At 65.4% G+C, this 22,165-nt stretch overlaps 1 protein-coding gene across 3 annotated transcripts in view; it reads left to right on the top strand.

Moving 5' to 3' along the window:
• Nucleotides 1-22,165, top strand: part of BAHCC1 (BAH domain and coiled-coil containing 1) — a 56,166-nt gene that overhangs the window by 3,469 nt on the left and 30,532 nt on the right. For all 3 annotated transcript variants that reach the window (XM_059380148.1, XM_059380147.1, XM_059380146.1), the window contains exon 2: nucleotides 19,778-19,957. In XM_059380148.1, coding sequence (XP_059236131.1) covers nucleotides 19,778-19,957 — 180 coding nt within the window. The remainder of the gene's footprint in view (nucleotides 1-19,777; nucleotides 19,958-22,165) is intronic.

Raw genomic sequence — 22,165 nt, 5'->3', positions numbered from 1 at the left:
CCTGCCTGTGCTGCCCCACCCAGTGCTTTCAAGATGTCAGCTTGAGGACCCTGATGGGACGTTGGGCTCCAGGGCTTCTTCTATTGTTTTTCTAAAAATGAAAGTGCTGGTAGCTTTATAATCGGGCTGTAGGGTTTTATGGTAAAGTGCTGTTCCAGTAACCTTGTCACCAAAAGGTGCAATTAAAATGTTTGGAATCATTATTTTTAGTGCAGTGTTAGATTTTGTCTCTAATACAGATGGTCCAGAGGCAAAGCTGTGAAGTCTAGGGGAAAAAAAAAAAAAAAAAGAAAATCAACAACGCATCAACCCAAGATTTTCCATCAGCACTACCGCCTGGAGCGGTTGGGGACCGCGCCTCTCCCGGCTCCTTTCAAAAAGAGGCGGCGGGGCCTGGGAGAAGCCGGTCCCCACCCCCTCTTCCGGCCGGGTCAGCGCCTGTCCTCCATCCTTCTCTGTCCACCGCCCCCCCACCCCCCTGCCTTGGGCCGAGCCTCCAAGAACCACCGGGCCTCTACCCAAGACAGGCGGAGGTGCCGATTTCCGCAGTCTGGCTGCGGGTTGGGTTTTCCTCTCTGCCTCTTCTCTGGTCTCTTTTGGGGTGTAGACGGGCCCGGCCTGGAGGCCAGGGGCCGCGGGGAAGGGGGGCGTTGGGAATAAACAGGGCAGCAGCAGGTCCCTTCTGTCTGGAGGACGGCAGACTACTTTCCTGCTTAAAGGCGTTTCGGATTGCCAACCTTGAAAAGAAAGAAAGCAAAACACACTGGAGGAAGAAAGATAATTTCCTAGTGTGAAAAGACCCCATCAAAGGCTCCCCCTCCCTCATCATGTGATATTTTTTTGTAAAGAAAAAAATACATTTTCGTAAATACCTCATTAACTCAATGACACGATGGTGTTTCTGCAACAGTTACCAACATTAAGTAGGTGTGAAAAGAGTTACTTTCTGAAGACTCTACCCATCCTGCTTGGGAAGTGACAGAACCAGACATCAAAGCGGGCCGCCCCGCTGCAGAGCCCCGGGGATCCGGCGGCCGCGTAGACCAGCCCGGCCACAGCCGCCCTGCCCGCCCCTCCGAAGCCATTTTTGGAATGTGGGTTTTTTCTCAGTGGGGCTTGTGCTGCCATGTCTGATTATTGCCTATAAGGATATTCCTATAGGAATATCCAGGTCACGTGAGTAATAAAACAAATTAGCCAGCGAGGCAGGGAGCGGCCTCGTACAGATAGCACATCTCCCCAGGAAAACACACGCACCCCAAACGCCGCCCGGTTATTCTTAGAAATCTCCCTCCTCTGCCTCGAGACTGGGTTCAGCAGCCCGCACAGACAGGACCGAACGCATAGGAGTCTGTTAGAATAACATGGATGAGGCTAAAAATACCCCTCAGAAACACACATAAAAAAGCCAAATCCAACAACAGAACGAGCTAAAAATATTCCAGGCTTTGGCAAAGAGCACAGAGTTAAATAAATTATACAAGAGCCATTCATGGGAGCAAGTCGACTTTCTCTCTTACGGGAACTTGGTTCAAGCTAATAAAAATAATAATTTACTGGCCACTGAGCTTTGCATGAGTTTAAATTTAATTGGTGGGGTTTCTGGCGTTTGTCACTTCTTGGCGATTATTAGTGGGCTTGCCCTGGCCTGGGGCAGGGTGGGGAGGGGGTGCAGGGCCTGGGGTCCCTGGAAGCACAGGATGGCCTCTCCTCAGGAGGAGGGCCTGGGTGCCAGGGCACAGTGGCCCCCGGAGGCCAGGCGGAAGGAGGAGGGAGGTTGCAGGGCTGGGGCTGGGCGGTCAGGGGAGGCAGAAAGGAGACGGGCTAGGTGCGGCTGTTTTAATTTGATAAACGATCGTACGCCTTTAAGAGTGTGTTTTAACAATCAAGATACACTCCAGCAAGTTGATAGGATGTTCGCTGTCAACTTACATATGTCATCAGAGCGGGCTGTGAGCATAAATAACGCGGAGTGTGCGGCAGCCTCGGCGGGCACCGGCAGGTAGCACCCCGTCCCCTGGCTGGCGCTTCTCTCTCCTGGTGTCTGGGGTCAGTAGGCAGAGGAGGATAGGAGTGGGGGGACACGTTGGGTCTCCAACATCGGGTCTCCCCGCCAAAATAAGAGTTCGGTCGTCTTGCTAGAGAAGCCACTGCGGGAGGACCTGAGGCTGGTGACTTTGGGCAGCAGATGTCTACATTCAGCCACTTTAGGAATGTCAAATTTGCACCCAGGGATTAGGGTCCGAGTAATCCCCTTTGGTCTCTTCTCTTCCTCCGTTGTTCCTTAGAGGACCGCCCCTGGAAATCCCTGCCCGCTCTCCTAACTCCTAAAAGACTACACTTCCCAGGATGCCCCTGGTCCAGCTCTGGGGGTGGGGGTGGTTCCCAGGCACTGAGAGTTCAGCCAGTGCCACTGAGAATGAGTGCTTTCCCGCAGACCAGAGAGGATCCTTGGTCACCACCCCCCTGGAGCCTCCCTTGCTTGCCTCCTGGGAGAGGCTCCTGGGCCCCGGCCGTGGGGAGCTGCCCTGCAACCTTGGACCTGCATGGCCGCTATCTTGACTGGCGTGACCAGAGTCCCTGGGGATTCCCACCAGTGCCCCTCCCCATTTCAGCCCACGCTTCATGCCTCCCTTCGGCGTGGCCTTCTCAGAGGGGCCCTGGTCTCCTTGAGGACCGGTGTGGAAGGGATGCCGGGGGCCCTGCCTGGCCCCCAGGCTGGTCTCTGTCCTGGAGTCCCATGAGAACACCCTTCACAGCCTTCGGCGTGGCACCTTCTCCTAGCCTCACGTCCTCAGTCCTTGCCCAAACCAGGCGGGTCTGCGCGCAGCCTGGGAGCGAGGTCTGGCAGTTTCTAAGAAGAAACCGTCCCCCCAGGACAGACGCCCTGGGCTCCTAGGACGGCCCGGCTCATCATCACCTGTCCAAAGAAGGTTCTCAAACTGGCTGCCACCTGCAGCCCCCTGGAGAGGGGGCCTGTCCCAGGTGCCCCTTGGAGACAACCCCCCCCCCGCCAGGTCCCCCCCACTGCGAGGTCCTCCTGCGTCACCCCATTGCTTTCTCCACGCGTGACTTCAGAGTGGCAGGAAGCACAGGGCACACCCCCTTTGGCAGATAGGCCATGTGCTCTGATGGCCCCCCGCCCCTGCTCGGCACCAGGGAGCCCCAGCCCCCGCTTAATCTCTGGGGCCTCCTTTCTCATCCCAGAGACTGGGTGGCGGTGGGGGGAATCGCCACAAAATCCAAGCCCGCTCACAGCATCCGGAACACGTCCCACAGTGCCCCGCCAGCCCCGCCGGGAAGGGGGGACCGCCGCTCCGCCGCGACTCTGACGTTTTCACGGGGTAATACACTGTCAGATCACGCAGGCCTGTGGGACAGCCGGCCGCCTCTGTCTGTTGTCATATATGATATGGGTGCGTCCTGCGGCCCTTGAGCAGCTGCCACCAGAGGCCCACCCCGGGGGGTTGGGGAGGAGGGTTGCTGGAGGAGCCGCGTGGGCCTGGCGGGGAGGCGTCCAGCACGCGAGCTGGGAGCCAGGGGCTGGCATCCGAGGGCCGAGGGCCGAGGGCCGCCGCAGCTGTCTGGGTGATTAGGTTCCAGATGGAATCAGCCAGCAAGCGGTTTTTTCCCTCTGACCTGGGCTGGGGAGAGGAGGAGAAGGGAACGAACAGGTGGGTTGGGTTCCCTCCCCCCTCCCCTCTGCCCCCTCCCCCCTCTCCCCTCCCTGGCCCCCCAACAAAGAGTCCAGTGTCTTTAGATGCAAAGGCTTTTGAGGCTCAGTGGGGGGAGGGAGACCCACTGTGTGCCTGGAACTGGAAGGAAAGAGGAAGCAGCCCCTCCCCCTCCCTAGGGCAGGAACTTGGTTTTCCACTGGAAATTTCCAGAAATGGGGGAGGGGCGGAGAGGACCCCTGTGCTGCCCATAGAAGCCTCTAAGCAGCTAGCTGGGGTCCCCGAGGGCGGCCTGGGAGCAGCGCCCTGCTGGGGCACCCCATCCAGAACGAGAGAGTCCCAGGGTGAATTACGTCGGGACTGTACGCCCCGGGCCATCTTCCCGGGAGGGCAGGTCACGGCTGGGTCCCTCTGCGGGGTCCTCAGGGAAGCCAGGGGCTTTCCTCCTGGGCACAGCCACAGGCGGCTTGGGCAGTGGGCAGCGGGGTGGCCCGTCCTTCGTGGAGGAGGGTGTGCTGGAGCCCAGTTGGGCAGGGGTGAGAAGAAGGCCCGCTAGGGACAGCTGGACGGGAGACCCGAGCCCCGGGGACGCAGTGGTGGGAGTGGGAGGGGGCTGGGCTTGCGCTCCCCGCCTGGCACCTGGGTGCCCCCAGGCAGGGACGGGCTCCGCCTCGGGCACGGACGACAGCCCCGCCTCCTGGCACAGCCCCCATCCCCTCTGTGGGCAGAGGTGGAGGCCCACCCCGCAGACCCCGACGGGGGCACCGGCGCATCTCCTGGCCGAGCTCCCAGGGGCCGCGGTGCGTGGACGCAGGTCGCCTCCCGCTCGCCCCCGCTCTCCTTGCCGGACAGGCCTTCCCACTCCCGCACAAGCAGCCTTCCAGGAATCCGATTCCGGCGCCGCTGGGAGAGCCAGCTGTCCGGTGACCTGAGCGCCTGCTGGTGCCACTTCCTGCCACCTGCTCTGTCCTTGAGGTCCTGGGCCCCGGGCAGGGTGGAGCCCACTTGGGGCCCTTGCTGTGCGGCTGGGCCCTGGGGAGCCGTGGACCATGCTTTAGCCCCTCTGTGCCTCTCCCACCGTGGCCCCGCGGAGACCCCCCGCTCCCCTTGCCAGAAGGGCTTCCCGTACGGAGTCCCCACCGTACTTAGCACTCTACGTCTGTGCCCAGCCACCCACGGGCTCCGGCCCCTTCCAGAGCTGGCCCGCGGCCAGGTCTCCAGGGGGCCACCAACACAGCCGCCCGTGCCCAGACCCTGTCACACACTCGGCGCTGCAGCTGACTCCACCAGGTCCCGGCCTCACCCACTCTCAGAGCCTCCTGGTGATCCTGCCGTGCGGATCCTGAACGTGCCCCCACGTTCTGCCCAGACTCTACCTCTCCCTCTCAGGAGGGCCTCCCTGGGCCTCTGGCCCATCCCCCGTCCCACAGGCTGCATGGCCTCCTGGCCCTGACCCCCTGGGTGCCCTGTGCCCCCACGCCAGCAGCGGGCTCTGCCCAGCTCCCCGGACCAGTGCTGGTAGAGTTGGAGCCCTTCCCCATGGGGCTGCAGACTCCTAAGTCTGGGGTGTCCTCCATCCCTTCCTTTCTGCCGGAGTTGGGCCCCCCAGGACCGTGGGGGCCCCCAGGTGGGGGTGTGCACTTGGGGAGCACGCGTGTGTCTGGGGATACAAGGAGAGCCTCGTCCGGGTTTTCTCCCATGTTGGAGAAGAGGGAAGAAGAGGACCGTCTCCGGGAGAAGGCAGTTAGGGGGAGGGGGTGGGGGACGCGCCAGGGTCCGCATGGACCCTAGGTCTCTTCACTAAAAACCAAGGTGCCCTGCCCGTCTGCCTGAGCATGACATGGGGACGGCATGCTGGCAGTGCCCTGTGTGTGTCCCCAGCCTGTGTGGACACCTCCCGGGGGCCGGGTCAGCGTCTCCCCTTCCAGAAGCATCTTCTGTCATTGGCAGAGGCCCCCAAGCTGTGTGTGCCACATTTTAAAAGGTACGAGCACTAAACAGATGGACAGAGGAAGCTGTCCCCCTGTTAGTATCACACCTGGGGCGGGGGTTGGGGGTAGAGCCCAGAGGCTTCACCTGAGTCCTAGGGCACTGGTGAGTGACGAGGGATGCTGCGGGGGGCGGGGGGGGGGGGGGGCGGCGCTCCCCCCCCGGGGGGGTGGGGGGGGGCGGCCGGGGGGGGGGGCTCGTGTATGGTGGGGGCCACCAACCAAAGGAAAAGGAGGGCGCAGTGGAGACACGGGAGCTGGCAGAAGGCAGGGCTGTGGTTCTGCCCCCTTGCCCTGCATGGCATCTCCATCCTAGGCAGGCGAACCTTCACACGGTGCCACTCTGCTCTCTGGACCTTGGCGCCTGGCTGGGAGGTTTGTGTGGCGGGACCGGCCGTGTCCAGGCCTTCTGACTGCTGGTCGCCCCTGCTCTGTCCCTTAGGAGCCCATTAGAGCTGGCTGGACGTACACACTTGTACACACCCTGGCCCCAGGATGTGCCCAGAGGCCTGGAGAGAAAGTGACTGGTGCCTGTGTCTTGCAGGAGGGGCTGCCTCCCTGGGGACAGGCAGAGAGGGGCACATGGGGCACCTCCTGGGGGACCCCCTTCACGGGTCCCAGTCCCCCAGCTTCCCATGGTGTCTGTCTAGAGGGCCTGAGCGGCACCCAGCTATGGGGTCCTGCCATCCTTCCCCTGGCTGGCTTCGGCTTCTGGGGGCCGTCGCACGGGGCGCGTCAGATGTCTCTGGGCTTCGGGGCCACAGGGTTTGACATCATAGGGCTGGAGGTGGAGATGCCGGGCCTGGGCAGGGCCGCCTGCGAGTTTGGGAGCCCCATAGGTAGGGGTGCTGAGCATGCGTCTGGAGATCCCAGGGAGCCGTCCAAGGCCAGAGGCAGGATGGCCCGTGGGAACTTAAGGCTTTTCTTTCTTTCTTTCTTTCTTTTTTAAGATTTTATTTGTTTATTTGACAGAGAGAGATCACAAGCAGGCAGAGAGAGAGAGGAGGAAGCAGGCTCCCTGCCGAGCAGAGAGCCCGATGCGGGGCTCGATCCCAGAACCCTGAGATCATGACCTGAGCCGAAGGCAGAGGCTTTAACCCACGGAGCCCGCCAGGCGCCCGGCCCGCGGGAACTTTAGGCCGAGGGCCCCGGGCAGGTCCCGGGGTCGGAGAGGAGGGAGCGTCTGTGAGCCTCTCCTAGCTCTCACCTCTCTCGTCATTTCTCTGTCTGAGCGGGAAGAGGTGCTCGTCATACGGGGGCCGGGACGCCACCTTGCGCCGCGAGCGGGCCTGGGTCTCTCCCTTCCCTGCGCGTCTGTCCCCGGCCCGCCCTCCTTGTCCTCAGCCCCAGCCCTGCGGCACCGTGGATGTGCCCTGCAGCCTCCTCCCCTCCCCCCTCTTCCATCCCCCCAAACCCTGACCCCAGACCGACACCTGTGCCCAGCCCTGTGATTTGGGCCAATGAGAGTGAGGCTCAGTGAGGACAGCTGGGGAGACCCCCAGGGAGGAAGTCGGCGGGGGAGGGGGGCAACCACTGGCTGCGCACGGGGACGGCCACCTACCCGCGGCGGGCGGGCTCTGTCCCTGCCGCTCAGCTCCTGGCAACTCTGGGGTCCGCGCTGGCCTTCCTTTCTCCTTCCTCCCCTCCATGCCCCATCCTCGGGCTCTCCACGGGCAGCCCTAGAGCCCAGCCTGTCTGTTGACCTAACCTGGGTGCATCTGCTGGGAAGCCCCGGTGGGCGGCCGGCCACCCCGGCCCAGGCGTGTGGTGGCCCCAGGGGGCGGTGGGTGGAAGATGTGTGTCCTCTGGAGGCATCTCCCACTCCCCTTCCCCTCCACTGCCCCCCTGCGCCCGGGGGAGCCCCGAGCTTCCCGTGGTTTCTGGGCCTTCTTACTCCCCCTCTGCCCCGCGGACCCTCCACCAGCCTGAGCACCTCACGGAGGTCCTCCCCAACCCTCCTCCCTCAGTCCTGCTTCCCGCCCAGCCCCTGCTCCTGCCTCCCCTGCCGCCCCCATAACCCTTGCCCATGCACTCAGCAGGGCACCAGCCCAGATGCTGCCTCCGCAGCACTCTCCAGGGCGCGGGTGGCCCCCAGGCGGCGGGTTCGGGACCAGGCCTGGGTGTGACTATGGTGAGGGCAGAACTGGGGCTCCCACCTGCTTTCTGGCCTCAGCAGTGGCACCTTGTAGGAGGGTGACAGCAGATCCCTTCGTCCCTGGCCAGGGTGCACGGGAGGGAGGGGGAAGGAGCTGGCCTCTGGAGCTGCGGGACAGCCATCCTGCCCACTCAGCCTACGGTGTACCCCGGCCACCCAGGCCAGCGGGTCACTCGTGGGCACTTTGCCTGAAGCCAGTCCCCTTTTTGAGACTTTTTGCATCCCTTTGGGCCTCCTAAAAATAAGCTTTTAATTTATTTTAAATTAACATTAGAATTAATTCTAAATTAAATTGTAACGCATCTTTAGGCCAGCTCTTAAAAGTCCTTAACGTGCGTGAATACAGAAAAGATTGGGAAAAGTTGGGAAGCTGTTCAGACTGTCCCATCCCTCATAGCCTCTTGTAGGTTTGATGGCAAATACCCAGCAGGAATCCGGAACGATTAAGTCCGAAGGGCCCTCGAGTGGGAGACGGGCAGATGGTCCTTAGAGTGTCCAACGCAAGGGGAGGGGCCAGGACGTGACCCCACGCAGGGGCCTCTGTGGCTGCTGGCGCCTGCAGGGATCAAGGGCTGAGGTGACCTCAGGCTTGGCTTGACAGGAAGCTGGGGGGCACCTGTGTGTCTGTGTTGCCAGGGTCAGGAGGTGGCCGTCCGGCCAGGGTGGGGCTGGGGGAACGTCCCACGTAGACCCAGATGTTGGGCTTTTCTGCAGAAGCAGATCTGTACCCTGAGTTGCCGACTCCCCTCCTGATCCTTCCTGAAGGTTCCTTCTTTGCCCTGGGCTCCCCTGTAAATGCAGCAGAACCTCTCCCCGCCCAGGTTCTGTGGCTTCTCTATGCGTTAGTGAGGTACTGCTGTGTAACAGATCGTCCCAAACTTGGCGGCTTAACGCAGCCAACACGATTGCCTCGTACTCCCTGGGGGTCAGGAATCGGAGTCGAGGTGGCAGCCAGGGCTGTGGGCATCTCGGGGCTCGGCGGTTGGGGGGTCCCCTTCCAAGCTCCCCCCGCGTGGCTGCCACAGGCCTCAGTTCCTTACTGGGGCCGGCTGCGGACGACGGTTCTGTACAAGTAAGTCTAATCCCTCCCACGCCCAGGGGAGGGATTGCATAAAGGCGTGAATACCAGGGGTCGGGGGCGTTGGGAGCCCCGCTCGATCTGGACCCTCCTGAAGCTGTCACGGCCCCGGAGGCTCTGGAGGTTGACCCCTGTTCCCCCACCCCTCCCGGGCTCCCTGCGTGGGACCTGGCCCAGCCTCTCAGCCTCTGTCCCCTCTTGTCCAGCTCAGCCCCCTCCTTGCTCTGCAACTCTGTCATCATCTCCTCACGGTGACCCCTCCCTGGCCTGTCCCCTCCAGCAGCCTGCTGCCTGCTCGGTAGAGGACCCAGACCAACAGGGATCTGCTCCTCTGCAGGCTGGGCATGTTGTCCTCTGACCACCTGTGCACCGTCTGCTTCAAGACACGCCACCGGGGGACGCCTGGGTGGCTCAGTTCGTTAAGCTGCTGCCTTCGGCTCAGGTCATGATCCCAAGGTCCTGGGATCGAGTCCCGCATCGGGCTCCTTGCTCGGCAGGGAGCCTGCTTCTCTCGCTGCCTCTGCCTGCCTCTCTGCCTGCTTGTGTGTATTCTCTCTCTATCTCTGGCAAATAAATAAAAACCTTAAAAAAAAAAAAAAAAGACATGCCACCGGCAGGCCTGTGACTCAGCCCCAAAATGGCCTCAAGGACGGTGCAGGTCACTGAGAGATCCAAGGGCCGCTGTCAGAGGCCAGGGTGCCTGGCCTGCGGTTTCCTCAGCTTCCAGGCTGGGCCGCGGTGGGACTGGGTGACCCCGTGTGTGGCGCGCGCTCTCCATAATCGTTCGTCTAGTGAATGACCTGGGTTAGAGTTTCTGTGTCCGGACGGAGCCCAGGCTCCAGGCTGCGGCTTGGGTGACAGGGACGTGGCCTGGTGAGGTCTGGGCAGCACTTTTCACGCTGTTCTTGAGCCAGGTGCCTGCCCCGGGGAGGTCAGCAGGTGCCCTGGGCTTACCTGCCCCCCGCCCCGCCCCTGGGAGCCAGTGCAGGTCGGGGCAGACCCTGGGAACCTCGCCAGGCCCTGGGTCCCTCTGAGGCTGTGTGTGAGGTGCCCACTGGGGCCTTGTCCTGTCCGGGCAGCCAGCACAAAGCCCTTCCCTCTTCTGATTGTGTTGCATACAACACTTGCTCAGAGCTCAGGCTGTGAGTTGGGCTGAGGGGATCAGTCCTTAGGCTCAGGGACAAGTCCCGCGGGGCTGACGGGGTCCTAGTGACAGAGCTCAGTGAAACCACTTGCTTGCCCTGAGGTCACACCGGGAGCAGGGCGAGAGCACGGGGCTCGGGGCTGAAAGCCCAGGGCTGGTTCTCTGCCCCCTTGTCTCCTGCCCTGGCCGCTGGCAGGCCCCAGGCCTCCGGGAACCAGGGAGCAAAGGGCTGGACGCTGAGGTGGGAGCTTCAGGGGACACCGCTGAGCCTTTGTTCCGGAGGAAATTCTTGCTGGGTTCCCCCAGGCATGGGCCCCCAGGGGCTCCCCTGGGCTGGCCGTCAATCCGGCCCTTCTGGAAGCCACCCCTCCCTCCTCGGGGCTGCTCCTCTTCCTGGGGGGGTCTCGGATCCGGGGTCTGCTGTCCCCTACCCCAGAGCTGCTCTTCTTGCCCTCAAGAGTCCCCGGAAACACCATAGTTTCACCTCTGAGAAGTGAGGTTTCCCTTCTCCTTCAGCTCGGTGTTTCTAGAGCTGAGAATTCCTTATGTCTGTCCTTCTAGAAGAAGCTGGAAGGATGCGTACAGCCCACGGGGCACACTCCATCCCGCGCCCGCCGCCCTGCCCTGCGAGCACCGTGGGCCCAGCACCACAGGCTGAGCACTGTGCATGGGGCCAGGTCTGTGCCTCCCGCCAGGAGCCAGGGGCGGCCGGGGGGGGGGGGGGGGGGCAGGCCTTTTCCTGCTTCTGGCCCTGGGGACTAAGAGGCAGTGGGGAGGGCTGGGCCTTCCGAAGTTCGGGCTCCCTGGAGGTCTGTGCCAGGAGAGGCCCAGGCCCCGGGTCACTTGGCCCGCCTCTCTGTTGGGAGTGTCGGCTGTGGGTGCCGCGGGCTGGCCCAGACCCCGTCTCCCTCCTGGGGCCCCTTGGGGATTTGGTCGTACTCGGTGGCTCGGGGGCCAGTCACCGTGGCTCTCTTAGCCGGACACCCCCAGGCCTCCACGCGGCCGAGGGCATGGGCTTGGCAGGCCTCCCCGGGTCCCCATCCTCTGCCTGCACCTCCCCCCACACCAGCCCTGCACGGCGATGCAATCTCACTGAGAAATACAGCATTTCTCGCTAATCAGACCCCACCCTTTCCCCATCGCCTCCCCGACCCGTGTCTCACACCCACAGAGCATTTGCCAGGGCTCACGTGCCCATCGGGACTTCCCTCCGCATCCCCAGGCTGTCCTGTTTGTGGCCTTTGCCCTGGGGTGCTCCCTGGCTCTCTGCCCTTCCTGCTGGTCTCCCCTCCTTCAGGGCTCCCCTGCCTGGCCGTGAGCAGAACCCTGTGGCTGAGAGGCCCCCCTCCTGAGCCGGTCCCCTGTCAGGACCCGCGGGGGTGCTGGTGCCGACCAGGCCTGAGGCAGGACCAGCTTCCCCGGGGGGCTGGGGTCAGACGGCCTCAGCCTGGAGTCCCTCTGGCCACCCGCCTTGCCCACACCGCGTGCTCGCTGGGGCACCCAGGTCAGCCCGCCGCTGTTGCTTTGTTCCCCATCGGGTTGAGGTCCTGGGAACCCTAGACTCGCCCAGGGCCCACGCAGGCCCTGGGCCTCTTCTGCCGGGGCTGGAGGGTGTTGAACGGCTCGGGGGCATGGCCGGGTGCTGAAGGCAGGGCCCTGTGCGGGTCCTGGCTGAGTTTCACAGAGGGGGCTGGTGCGAATGGGGCCTTGAGAAGTCAGGAGTCGGGAAGGGACATGGTTTCCGGGAAGGGGCAGGAGGGTGAGCCCCGTACTTGCCAGAGTCGGCAGGGACACAAGGAGAGAGTGGCGCTGGCAGCAGGGACCTGCCGACCTTCTTGAGAGCGTACCGGTCTCTCTTTCTGAGAGACCAGAGGCTGCTGTGTGCAGCGACCTGCGGCGGTCTCGGGTCCCCCTCCTGGCCCCACGCCAGGACACCGCAGCCCGAGCCAGCCCTGTTCTGGGAGTCAGGCCCTTGGTCCCCTGTCCTCAGGCACGAGGCCGTAGAAGCCGGCCCGAGTGCTTGCAGCGGCCCGGGGGGAGCTCTCCCAGCCCAACATGGTGGCGACCCCACGGCCAGCGGTCGGGACCCCAGGGTGCACAGCTGTCCCTGTCTCCGGTCCCGCCACCACGGAGCTCCCGCCTGGGTGTGGGTGCAGGGGGCTGGCTCAGCCTGTAGCCTTGTTCGGCGTCTTCGGGAGGGGACTTTGGATCCCTCCACGCCCACCCAAGCCAGCCCAACCTCCGGGCCTTGCAGGGTGCAAGGTGGGGGCTGTAGGGGGCGCTGGGGCAGGGTGCGGGGCGTCCCCTTCCTCCCCCAGGAAGATGTGGGGCCTCTGAGCGCCCCACCCCGAAGCCACCAGCCTCCGGGCAGGGTGCGAATCTTGCCTTTACTTAGGACAGCAGAGGGGTCTGTGAACTCCACTGGGAGCAAGAGGCTGGACTTGGTGGCTTTGGTCCGGCTTGGAGAACTGAGGGAACCGCCTCTGTGGCCAGCGGGCTCGGGGACAGCTTGGGGGATGGCTCAGAGGCCAGAGCCTGGGCAGCTGTAGCACGCATGCCCTCGGCTCCACAGCTGGTGCCCAGCTTGACCTACAATGGCGGTGGCCTCCACGTAGGGGAGGGCCCTTGGTCTAGGAGGTATCTTGGTCTAGGGTTCTGACTACCCATACGGGAGGGATAAGTGGACGGTTGGGTGGACGAATGGGTGGACGGACGGATGGACGGACCCACAGGTTGGGAAGGTGCCCCAGATGGTGGTAAGCCTGACCCCAAGTGGCCCTCATCCCACTCCTGTCTCCTACCCCTTCATTTCCTCCGCCTGCTGCCCTTGGAGCTTCTGCCCGATGCAGGCAATGATGTCGCCTTCATGGGGCTGGGGCAGGGGGAGGAAGCTCACACCTGCCAGACATCGGTCTAATGCCAGGCCATGCGGGACACTCTGGCCGGGTCCACTTGGCAGACAGGGAGGGGCTGGCCAGCAGGGCAGACTCCTCACCCTTCAGGCATGGAGGCTTCCATTGGGGTCCATCCTGTACTGGCATGACCGCTCAGACCACCCTGTGAGCAGACCTGCCTGGGCCTCTGTCTGACCACAGCTAACACAGGGCAGGTCCAGGGGAAGCTGGAGGGCATGGGGGTCCGGGCCCAGGGCACAAGGGGGCAGAAGACCAGCATCTAGACCCGCACGGCCACCTCCTTGGAGCTGGCTTCTTTCAAGATGGTGGGAGGGAGCTGCCTTGCTTAGGCCGAGGCCACTCTTCCAGCTGGGGCGTGCGGGGGTGGTGCTGACTAGCCCTGGCCACCTCCCCATGCCCCCCCCCCCCCCCAATATTTTGCTGCCCTCGGGAGTGTCCTGGAGGCGGAGGTGCCGGCTGCCTGCCAGAGAGTGTGCAGGGAAGGGAAGCTGCGGGAGAGCAGGGCGAGCAACAAGGGGGCGGCCTTTGGCCGCTGCTGCTGCACCCCCCGGCCGAGGGGCCCTCTGAGTCGCTCTCAGCTTCGAGTCCGAGGGCGGCCCCTTTGCCCAGCCAAAGGGCTAAATTTACCCTTTTAATAAGAACCAGACTTATATCCGATTTTCCTTTTCTTTTATTAGTTCTGGGCTGTTGGTGGTTGGGCCCCTGTCATCCTGCCTCCACGTCTGTCCGCTGGGTGGTTCGGCAACCACAGAATTTTCCTATTATGGCCTGAGAACCGCTGCCTTTGGGCCAACCCGGGCTTCTGGAAGGTTCTCCTGGGCCATTGGAAAGGGGCTTCCCATGTGACGCACTCGTGCTTCTGGGCGGGTGCCCCTTACCCTGGGCTGCCTCCGCCTCGTAGGGCTGGGCCGGCCAGGAGGCTCCCCCGCGGCCTCACATTCCTGCCTCCTGTCTCTGTCCCTCCCCTCTCCCGGTGCCTGTCTCAGGCTCCTCTTGTCTGGCCACCGTCTCGGATCGTGGACAGCAGCTGCCGTCGCTGGGAGGGGCGCTCGGGGACTCCCAGGGCCGTGGTGGCAGAGGGCTGCCTGGAGGCCGGGCAGGGCTTGGGTCTGGCCAGACCGAGTGAGGGAATGGTGCTGGACAGGCTGACATCCGGGGGCTGCCCGCTGGCGGCCGGAGGGGACTGCCCCAGATCTGGACGATGCGTGGGTCCTGGCGAGGCAGCGCAGCAAGGCTGGCCCTGCAGGGGCGCGTCCCCGATCAGAGAGGGCTTTGTGCCAATCTAAGCCGCTTCTCTGCGGCAGAGAGGGTGGGCTGCTTGTGGGGAGGTGGGCCTGGCCACGTGGCCTGCCAGCTGTCCCCCGGCATCCACATGACTCCTGGAGCCACGTTCAGGTCCAGGTGACCGGGGCTGAGCAGCTGGCTTGGGGCGCGGGAGTTGGGAGCGCGGGAGCAATAGTTTGGTGCTAACTAGGGCTTCCTCCCACCACCACCGAGCCAGGGCGCATTCCCACCTCCCGGGATGGAGGAGGAGGTGGGCAGGACCCAGGTAGCCAGTCCGCCTGTGGTCCCCTCCGGTGGCACCCCGCGGAGCAGACAGAACCAAAGGCCAGGAGCCTCTTCCTGGGTCCCAGCCGGCGAAGGGACCGGTTTGTGGCAGTCGAGCTCTGGGAGGTGGGTCTCGGGCCCCGCACACAAGAACACGATGCCGTGCGCGCTCAGAGCCGTGTGTCCACACCTGTACCCAGGGTGCGGGCTGAGCCCGCCGGCGTGTGCACCCATGGCCACGTGCGCACGCTCCCAGCCATGCAGCCAGGCCCAGACGCCACACGGGTGCCTGCACAGCGCCCCTTGGCCGCCCTCTGCCCCGCGTGTGTGCTCACCATCCTCTCACGCCTGGCTGGTGGTGGTTTCCAGCCCCGCGGGACCGTCCCCTGGGTGCATCTGGAAACGGAGCCTCCAGAGCACACCCAGAGCGGCTCCCTGGGCGGCGCTGTGGGGCTGCCGGGCAGGGGCGGTCCCAGAGCGGCCCCTCCCTCCAGGGCCGGGTCGCCCCATCCCTGTCCCCTCTCCCACCTGCTTTCTAGCAGGCTAGGCCGAGTCCTCTCCATTGTCGTCCAGGCGGGACCGAGGCCGGTCACCAGCTGGCTGCACTCCTTCCTCGTGTCCTGTCCCGGGACGAGAGGGCTGTGGCCAGGCCCTGCCGTGGGCTGCCCGTCCTTCCTGCCTCTTCTTCCTGACCGCTCCTTCCGGGCCTGGCTTGGCACGGAGGAGCCCTTTGGTTCCCTAGGCAGACCTCCCGTCCCTCCAGTGTCTCAGCTGCCTTTGGTGTGCTGGGGGAGACCCAGGGATGACCCCGGGAGAGTTGGGGAGCCCTGCAGGGCCTGGGGCGGTGGGGAGCCCGAGCAAGTGTGAGTGGGAACTGGTGGATACGGAGCCGGGGAGTGGCGTGCCGGCCCCTCGGCTGGGCTCCAGGAAGGGCTTGGTTCTCGGGGGTGGCTACAGCCGTCTAGGCCTTTCCTTTGCAGCATATCTGGGTTTCCAGAAAGGGAGGCGGCTGTCCCCACGGCTTACTCAAGACAACGCAAATACTCATTGTGCCCAGCTCTCCGAGCCCCCCTGTCTGCCCGTCCTCCCTCTGCCATCAGCCTGGGGTCACAGACAGCCTGGTGCGGAGGTGGGGGCCGGACGGAGAGGGGGTGCGGTGGTACTGTGGGCACCTGGCCTCCCGAGTCCCCAGGCCTAGGGTGTACTGGCACCCCAAACCCTGCGTTGCTGCTGGTCGGTCTCCGTGGTCCCTAGACGGGGCCTCCCCGGCTGCAGCTGTGCTCTGGGCCGTGGCAGGTAGGCCTCCCAAACAGAACAGCCGTGGAAGGCCCAGCTGAGCTATTTGTCCGGGCCACACGGAGCCACCTCTGCCAGGGCCGATGCAGCTCGTCGCCGGCCAGCCGCCAGCCTCTCTGCGCAGCAGCCTGTGGGCGGAGGCGGGGCTCCATGGTCACTCAAGCCTGGCTCCACTGGGCCGGCCGCCACGAGGGACACAGCCGCCACAGCCGTAGCCCAGGTCGTCTGGGCCTGGGGATGAGGGGTCAGATGGGGCTCAGGGCTGGGGCTGTGCCTGAGGAGCCAGGCCGCTGGGGGGTGTCAGCAGGCCCTTCCAGGAACCCTGGCCCCTGGAGCTGTCTCCTCAGCCAGCCCGGCGCCCAGGCCTCCGCAGGGTACTAGGCGAGCTTGGGCAGTGCTGGAGCCAGGACAGGAGCCCTGTGTCCAGCTGGGGCTGGTCAGGCACTGGGGGCCTGAATGTGCAGTACAGGTGGGCCGTTTCTGGGCCCACGAACACCTCGCACCGCGTCCAGGCCTCTTTCCTGAAGTCATTCCACACATGTACTTTTTCTGTGATGAGATCGGACCGTGCACACTGGTGGGGCTGGGGCGGCCTTGGAGAGGACAGGCCTCATTCAAACCGCAGCAGAGGTCCTTGGCACCATGGAGTCCAGATGCCCCGTGGTGGGCCTGCCGTCGGGGCTGCATGAAAGCAATTACTGGGAGGTCTGTAGAGCCCCTGGTCTGAGAAGGGCGGGTGCCAATGGCTCTAGGATTGGGGGTCCTAGCCGGGGGCAGGGGTGTCCTAACCAAGCACCTCTCTGGCCTTCCCTGATGCTCCGGGCTCCCACTGTCCCTTCCCAGGCTGGTGACCACGACAGTCCGTGGGCAAGGACCCTGCCAAGAGGAAAGAACCCTTCAGCCCAGTTCCCGGCCAGACTTGGCCGCGAGGCTCAGCCCTGGCCGAGGCCCAGGCCGCCTCAGCTCACGCTCTGTCTGGGCTGGCTACTGGTTGGCGGGAGGGGCTGGGGAGGCAGCAGCCAGGTCAGCCCAGGCCCCTGCTGGCCAGGCACATTGCCATCTCCAGGCTCCTTGGAGGTGGAGGTGACAGTGAGAGCCAGCTAGGGGGGGCTTCATCAGCCCACTCCCTGCCCCCCACACCCCATAGTCACCCCCCACGCCCCGGGCAAGGCCGGCTGGACCTTCAGCTACTTCTGAGCCGCTCAGCCCGAGTGGCAGGGTAGAGACTGAGCCCTTCTGAGCAAGGAGTGTGGAACCCCATGGCACAGGATTCCGGCCAGGAGACTGGCCTGCGCATCAGGGGGTGTGTGAACCCCCGGCCCCCCAGACCTGGTGCTGCAGACTGGGGATTTAGGAGTGAGTCTGTGACGGTGGCTCAGGAATGGGGTGTCCGTGTAGGCAGTGGGGGTGCCGGAAGCCCCGGTGGCACTGTGTCTGGGCGAGGGCCTTGTGGTGTGCTCTTGGGGCCAGAGGCCTCCAGTGACCCCTGCTTCCTTCCTGGAGGGCACTTTACAGTGAAGGTGCAGGCCTCACATTTGTATGACAAGCCTCTGTTTTCAATACGAAAGGGAAAGAGAGGAGAAGCTTCCCAGGGCCTGGGACCACCAGAGGCAGCAGGGTTCCATGGGGGTGGGGGGGCCAGAAGGTGGAAGAGGGGCTGGGCTGGGCTGGCAGGCTGTCCCACCCCCTTCATTGCCCATGCCCTGAGGCACGGGTCGCTTCTCCCGATTCTGAGAAACCATCTCTCTGAGGATCCCCAAGAAGGTCCCCCCTCACCCCCCGACCCCCGGTCAGGAGATAGGCTGTGTGGGGCGAGGTCGACCCCAGGCTTGGGGGCTCTGGCTCAGTGGGAAGTACGTCTCCTGCCCTGTGGAGCGGAGAGCCTGGGCTGGCTGAGCCGAGGTGCTGCCCCTCCCCCACACCCCTTGCAGTGCGCCCCCCCCCCCCACGGGATGGTGTCAGAGCAGGGCACCCCGAGAGTCTCCACCCACCCGAGGGCCAGGATCCGTCACCCAGGGCCATGGTGTCCTGGCACCTGCCCAACCCAGATTTCAGCTTTGGACCGGCTCCAGGCCTCAGGCCTGCGCCCCGTCTGTCCTGGCCCCAGGTGGGTCTTCAGAGGTTGCCTGGTGCCTGGACCCACCTCCAAGCCTCAGCGTCCCTGGACCCGAGGGCCAGAGGGCCCTGTGCAACTCTGAGCGGCATTTCCCGCCCAGCCTGAGGCCTGGCCCTCCGCCTCGCCCCCGCGGTGTGGGAGAGCTCAAGGTGCGGGCTTCTCAGGCTGAGCTCCTGGAGAAATCCTTTATCCAGACCCAATTCTTGGACTCGGTTGCCTCCCAGTGTCCCGGGAGGAGCAGGGTGGGAGGGATTTCCCTGGGAGGGTGCGGGGGTGGGAAGCCCTGGGAGACTCAGGCTGGCCCCGGCGAGGCAGGAAGAGGCCTGCTCATCCGCCAGGCATGGCCCCCCCGGGGTCCCTAGAGCCCAGCAGAGGCCGCCCTCCTGCTCCTGCCCCTCCGCCCACGGCCTCTGGAGGCCGACACTTCCCTTCCCAGCCCAGAGTCCCTCCTCTGGCTGGACTCCTGTGGTCTGGCGGCGGCCCATGGCAGTCCCAGCCCTGCGGTTCGGGAAGTCCCTGGCTCGTGGGCACCTTCGTCCCCTGCCCCTGGGTCCTCTCGGGGTCTCCGTGCAGCCTGACACCCACCACACAGGTCAGGTTGAAGCCCGGCCCCCCGCCAGTGCTCACAGACCCACCTCCGTGGCCTCTGCCCAGGGAAGACCTCTTCCCTCCCATGATGTCCCATTCGCTCACAGGCGGGGTAGGAGGCCAACAGGGTCCCCATCGGGGCCGTGCCTCCCTCACCGCTGCTCTGGGCCTCCTCTGTGCTGAGTCACCCCGTGTCTGGGAAGCTCCCAGGGCCAGGCCAGGCTGGGTGAGGAGTCATAAATTCCCCCCGCCTCCCGGGCTGGGAAACAGCCGCCCTGACTCACCTGGGGCAGGGCCTGCTGCCGGTGGAGACCCCCCGAGCCCCTGCGAACCCCACCGGGCCCCTGCACTCAGCCCCACGGGGTGGTGAGCCCGCAAGTCCTGGCTCCCCGTCCGCTGGGATGGTCCCAGGCCTGACTCACAGCCCGTGGAACAGAGGGGACCAGGTGCGACCAGAGTGGGGGGCCGCCTAGCCCAGCCCTAAACTACCGGCCAGGCCCCGGGGCTGTGCGCGGTCTGTGAACACACATGGCCGGTTGGCGTGCAAATCCCGGGAGGCCCGCTCGGCCTGGCCGTGGCCTCTGGATTTGGGCAGAGGGGACACCCAGTGACGAGGGTGCAGGTGTGCCTGGAGGGCCACGAAGCTGGCGTCCAGCGGAAGCGCAGAGGTTTCCTGGGAGGCCGATGACTGTGTGCGGTCGCCTGCCAGCCCGGCTGGGGCATGACCCCGGGAGCCCCCCGTGGCTCTGAAAAGCGGGTCCTGGCCTTCTCCGCGGGCTTCTCTCATTTCGCTCCCTGGGACGGGGCTGAGGAGCCTGTCAGACGCGGCAGGAGGTTGAGGACCCCACTGCGGGGAGAGGCCATTCTAGCCCCATGCTGCCTGCACGGTGACCGAGGCTGCGGGGCCCACCGGGCTGGGGCAGGGGGACCGGGGACACTGGAGCTCTCTTGGGAGGTGTGGGCAAAGCAGTCTGGCAGGTCGGCCGTGGCGGGGGGACCGTGGTCTGGGAGAGTTGGGGACTCTCGCTGAGCAGCTGGCTCCCCGCGGGCACAGTGCTCGGCATCTGGCTTGGGGGGCGGCAGAAGTGCAGACAGTCACGGGAGGGCAGCGGACCCCAAGTGTGCCTGTCGGGGGCCTGGATGGGTGGGTTCTCCTGCCGGTGACCTCCGAGCTCTTTGAGGACAGAGAGTAGGGAGCTCGAGAGTCAGCACCGGGGCAGGGCTCTGTGGCGGGGCAGCTCTGCTCAGACTCACTGTTGTCCCCCGTGTCCACAGCCGGCAGCCGTCTGATGGGGAACTCCCCGGCCTCCTCTTTCATGGGCAGCTTTCTCACCGGCAGCCTGGGCTCAGCTGCCCCCGCGCACCCCAGCGGCCCCACCCCAGCCCCCTCGGAGCAGGCCTACCGGGCCTCCCACCCCGCCACCTCCCAGATCTGGTTCTCCCACTCCCACGAAGGTAAGCCCAGGGGGTGGCTGGCGTGAGCAGAGGGGCTCCCTCCCCTGCTGTGGCCTGCCGAGGAAGCCCCCACGGGGGAGGGGGTAATTGGTTGGAAACGGGTTGGTGGGGGGGCACCAAGCAGTGGTCCCGGCCAGATGTGCACCACAGATGAGCAGAGGGAGGGAAGGGGTGCGGCCGAGAGGGCTCTGGGAGAGCTGAGGAAATGTGGAACACAGCTGGGCAGGCCGGGGCCGGGCTGCACCCTCTGCCTGGGGCTGCACCCACCTCCCCAGACTCAGAGCGGTATGGGCTCCAGATGTGCCAGCTGGGAGGGAGGCAGGGGAGGGGAGGGGAGAGCTGTCAACATGCTCACCCCGCCACCTTGGGGGCCTGGCCGGGAGCGGAGTCCCTCCCAGGCTCCCGGCCTCCCCGTGGAACGCAGCCCGAGGCACATGGGCCATGGCCCCGGCCCCCCGCTGGGACTCGGGGGGCTCCCCGCAGCGTCCCCCGCTCTCCCCGGTCTGTTCAGCCCCTTGGCGCGGCGACGCCAGGAGCAGCCGAGCCCCGTGCCTGCTGGCTCCCGTGCGGCCCCGGAAGGGTTAAGGCCGGCGGCGCTGGCTGGCACGCGGGGAGGTAATTGCAGTTGGCAGCGGGCACGGAGGGCTCTCGGCTCCTGGCACCGGCGCCGCCGTAACTCAGTGACGGCTGGGCGGCAAGCTCGGCGTTTGCAGAGCGCGTACCCACACACCGCGCCTGCCGCCGTGTTCCAGGCCGGGAGATTAGCGCCCGGCGCGGCTGGAGAGCCAGAGAAACTTCTTTGTGCAACAAGAAAGGGGCTGTTTTCCAAACAGGACAGGTGACAAGTGAGGGACAGTTGTTAAAATAATCTGGGCTTTAAGCGCCGTGCGGAGTGCACATGACGGCCGGGCGATAAGGAGCGGCTCTCCTTCCCCGCGGAGGGAGGCCCGGCGGCCCGGGCCGCCAGGGCGGGACCCCTGGCCCCTACGCAGCCCAGTGTAGGGGTGTGGGGGTGGCGGGAGGCTTGGCTGGCAGCCGTGGGTGGGCCCCAGGCACTCTGTGCCTCTCCCCCGGGCCCCTCCAGCCCTTCCGCCTTCTGTGTCTGCCAGGCGAGTTCCCAGCCCTGGCGGGAGCATCTGGGAAGGATGTCTGTGGGAGGGAGGAGGGCGGCCGGCGGGGGGGGGGGGTCAGGCAGGGGGAGGCCTGCAACAGCCACAGGAACCACCTCCAAATAACGAAGTAACGGCCATGCTGCACCCAGGTCCAGCCGCAGGTGCACGGGCGCTCCCCGGCTAGCTGACTCGGTTTCCCCTCTGTGCGGGGGGTGGGGGGGCCCGTGGTCCGGTCAGCAGCTCTGCTCCAGGAGGCACGGACCCCCACCCCGTGTCACCCTTGGGGACCTTGTCAGCGTAGAGGGCGGTTTGTGGGCAGCGCCACCTGCCCTGGGGCCCAGGGAGGTGTCCCTGTCCTGCCCCCCGGGGGGGCCGCAGGGAAGGCGGGAGGGAGGCAGCCTGCAAGCAGTGCCCTCAACGGCCTCCCGCCACTCACTTCCCCTGAGCCAACGGCTGCCTCTGCATCGGGAGATGAGCTGCGGGCCCCGGGGGCAGCTACCTGGCGGGGTGGGGTCCCCCAGCCTCTGCGGCCTCCACCCCGTCCTGCATGCTCCAGAGGATTCTCGGAGGCAGGGCCAGCCTGAACGGGAAGGGGGTCAAGGCTAGAGCACCCCGAGGGCACTTCTCCCTCTCAGGCCGGCCCTGAGGTCTGTCCGTACCCCCCCGCCCCCGCCCAGACACGACCTGCACCTGCTGGGGCTTCACACGCCCGCCGCTTGGTGCCTGCCAGGGCGAGGGGCTCCGTGGGCAAGGCAGGTGGGCAGAGGACAGAGAAGAGGAGGCGGCCTCCGAAGCTGGGGCGTGTACGGAGCAGCCCGAGGCCCAGGCCTGGGAGAGGGAGCAGGGAGAGTGCCCCCCACCCCCGACCTGCCCGGTCCTACCTGAGGGAAGCTGCGTGTGTGTGCGTCCTGGGGACCGTGCAGCCACCTGCGCCGGCCAGGCCCGTGCCTCAGTTTACCCCTCGCCACCTCCCTTCTCTCCGCCGTCCACGGAGCGGCCCTGCCTCGGGATCTCCTTCCCGCGGGGGTTCCCCTGCCCTCCGCCCTCTGCCTGTCTGCCTGCCGCAGCCTCGCTCCCCGACGGGCCACGTGGTGCC

This window comes from Mustela nigripes, chromosome 16, assembly GCF_022355385.1.
Source record: "Mustela nigripes isolate SB6536 chromosome 16, MUSNIG.SB6536, whole genome shotgun sequence".
Lineage (NCBI taxonomy): Eukaryota > Metazoa > Chordata > Mammalia > Carnivora > Mustelidae > Mustela > Mustela nigripes.
This window is presented reverse-complemented; position numbering and strand designations above follow the sequence as displayed.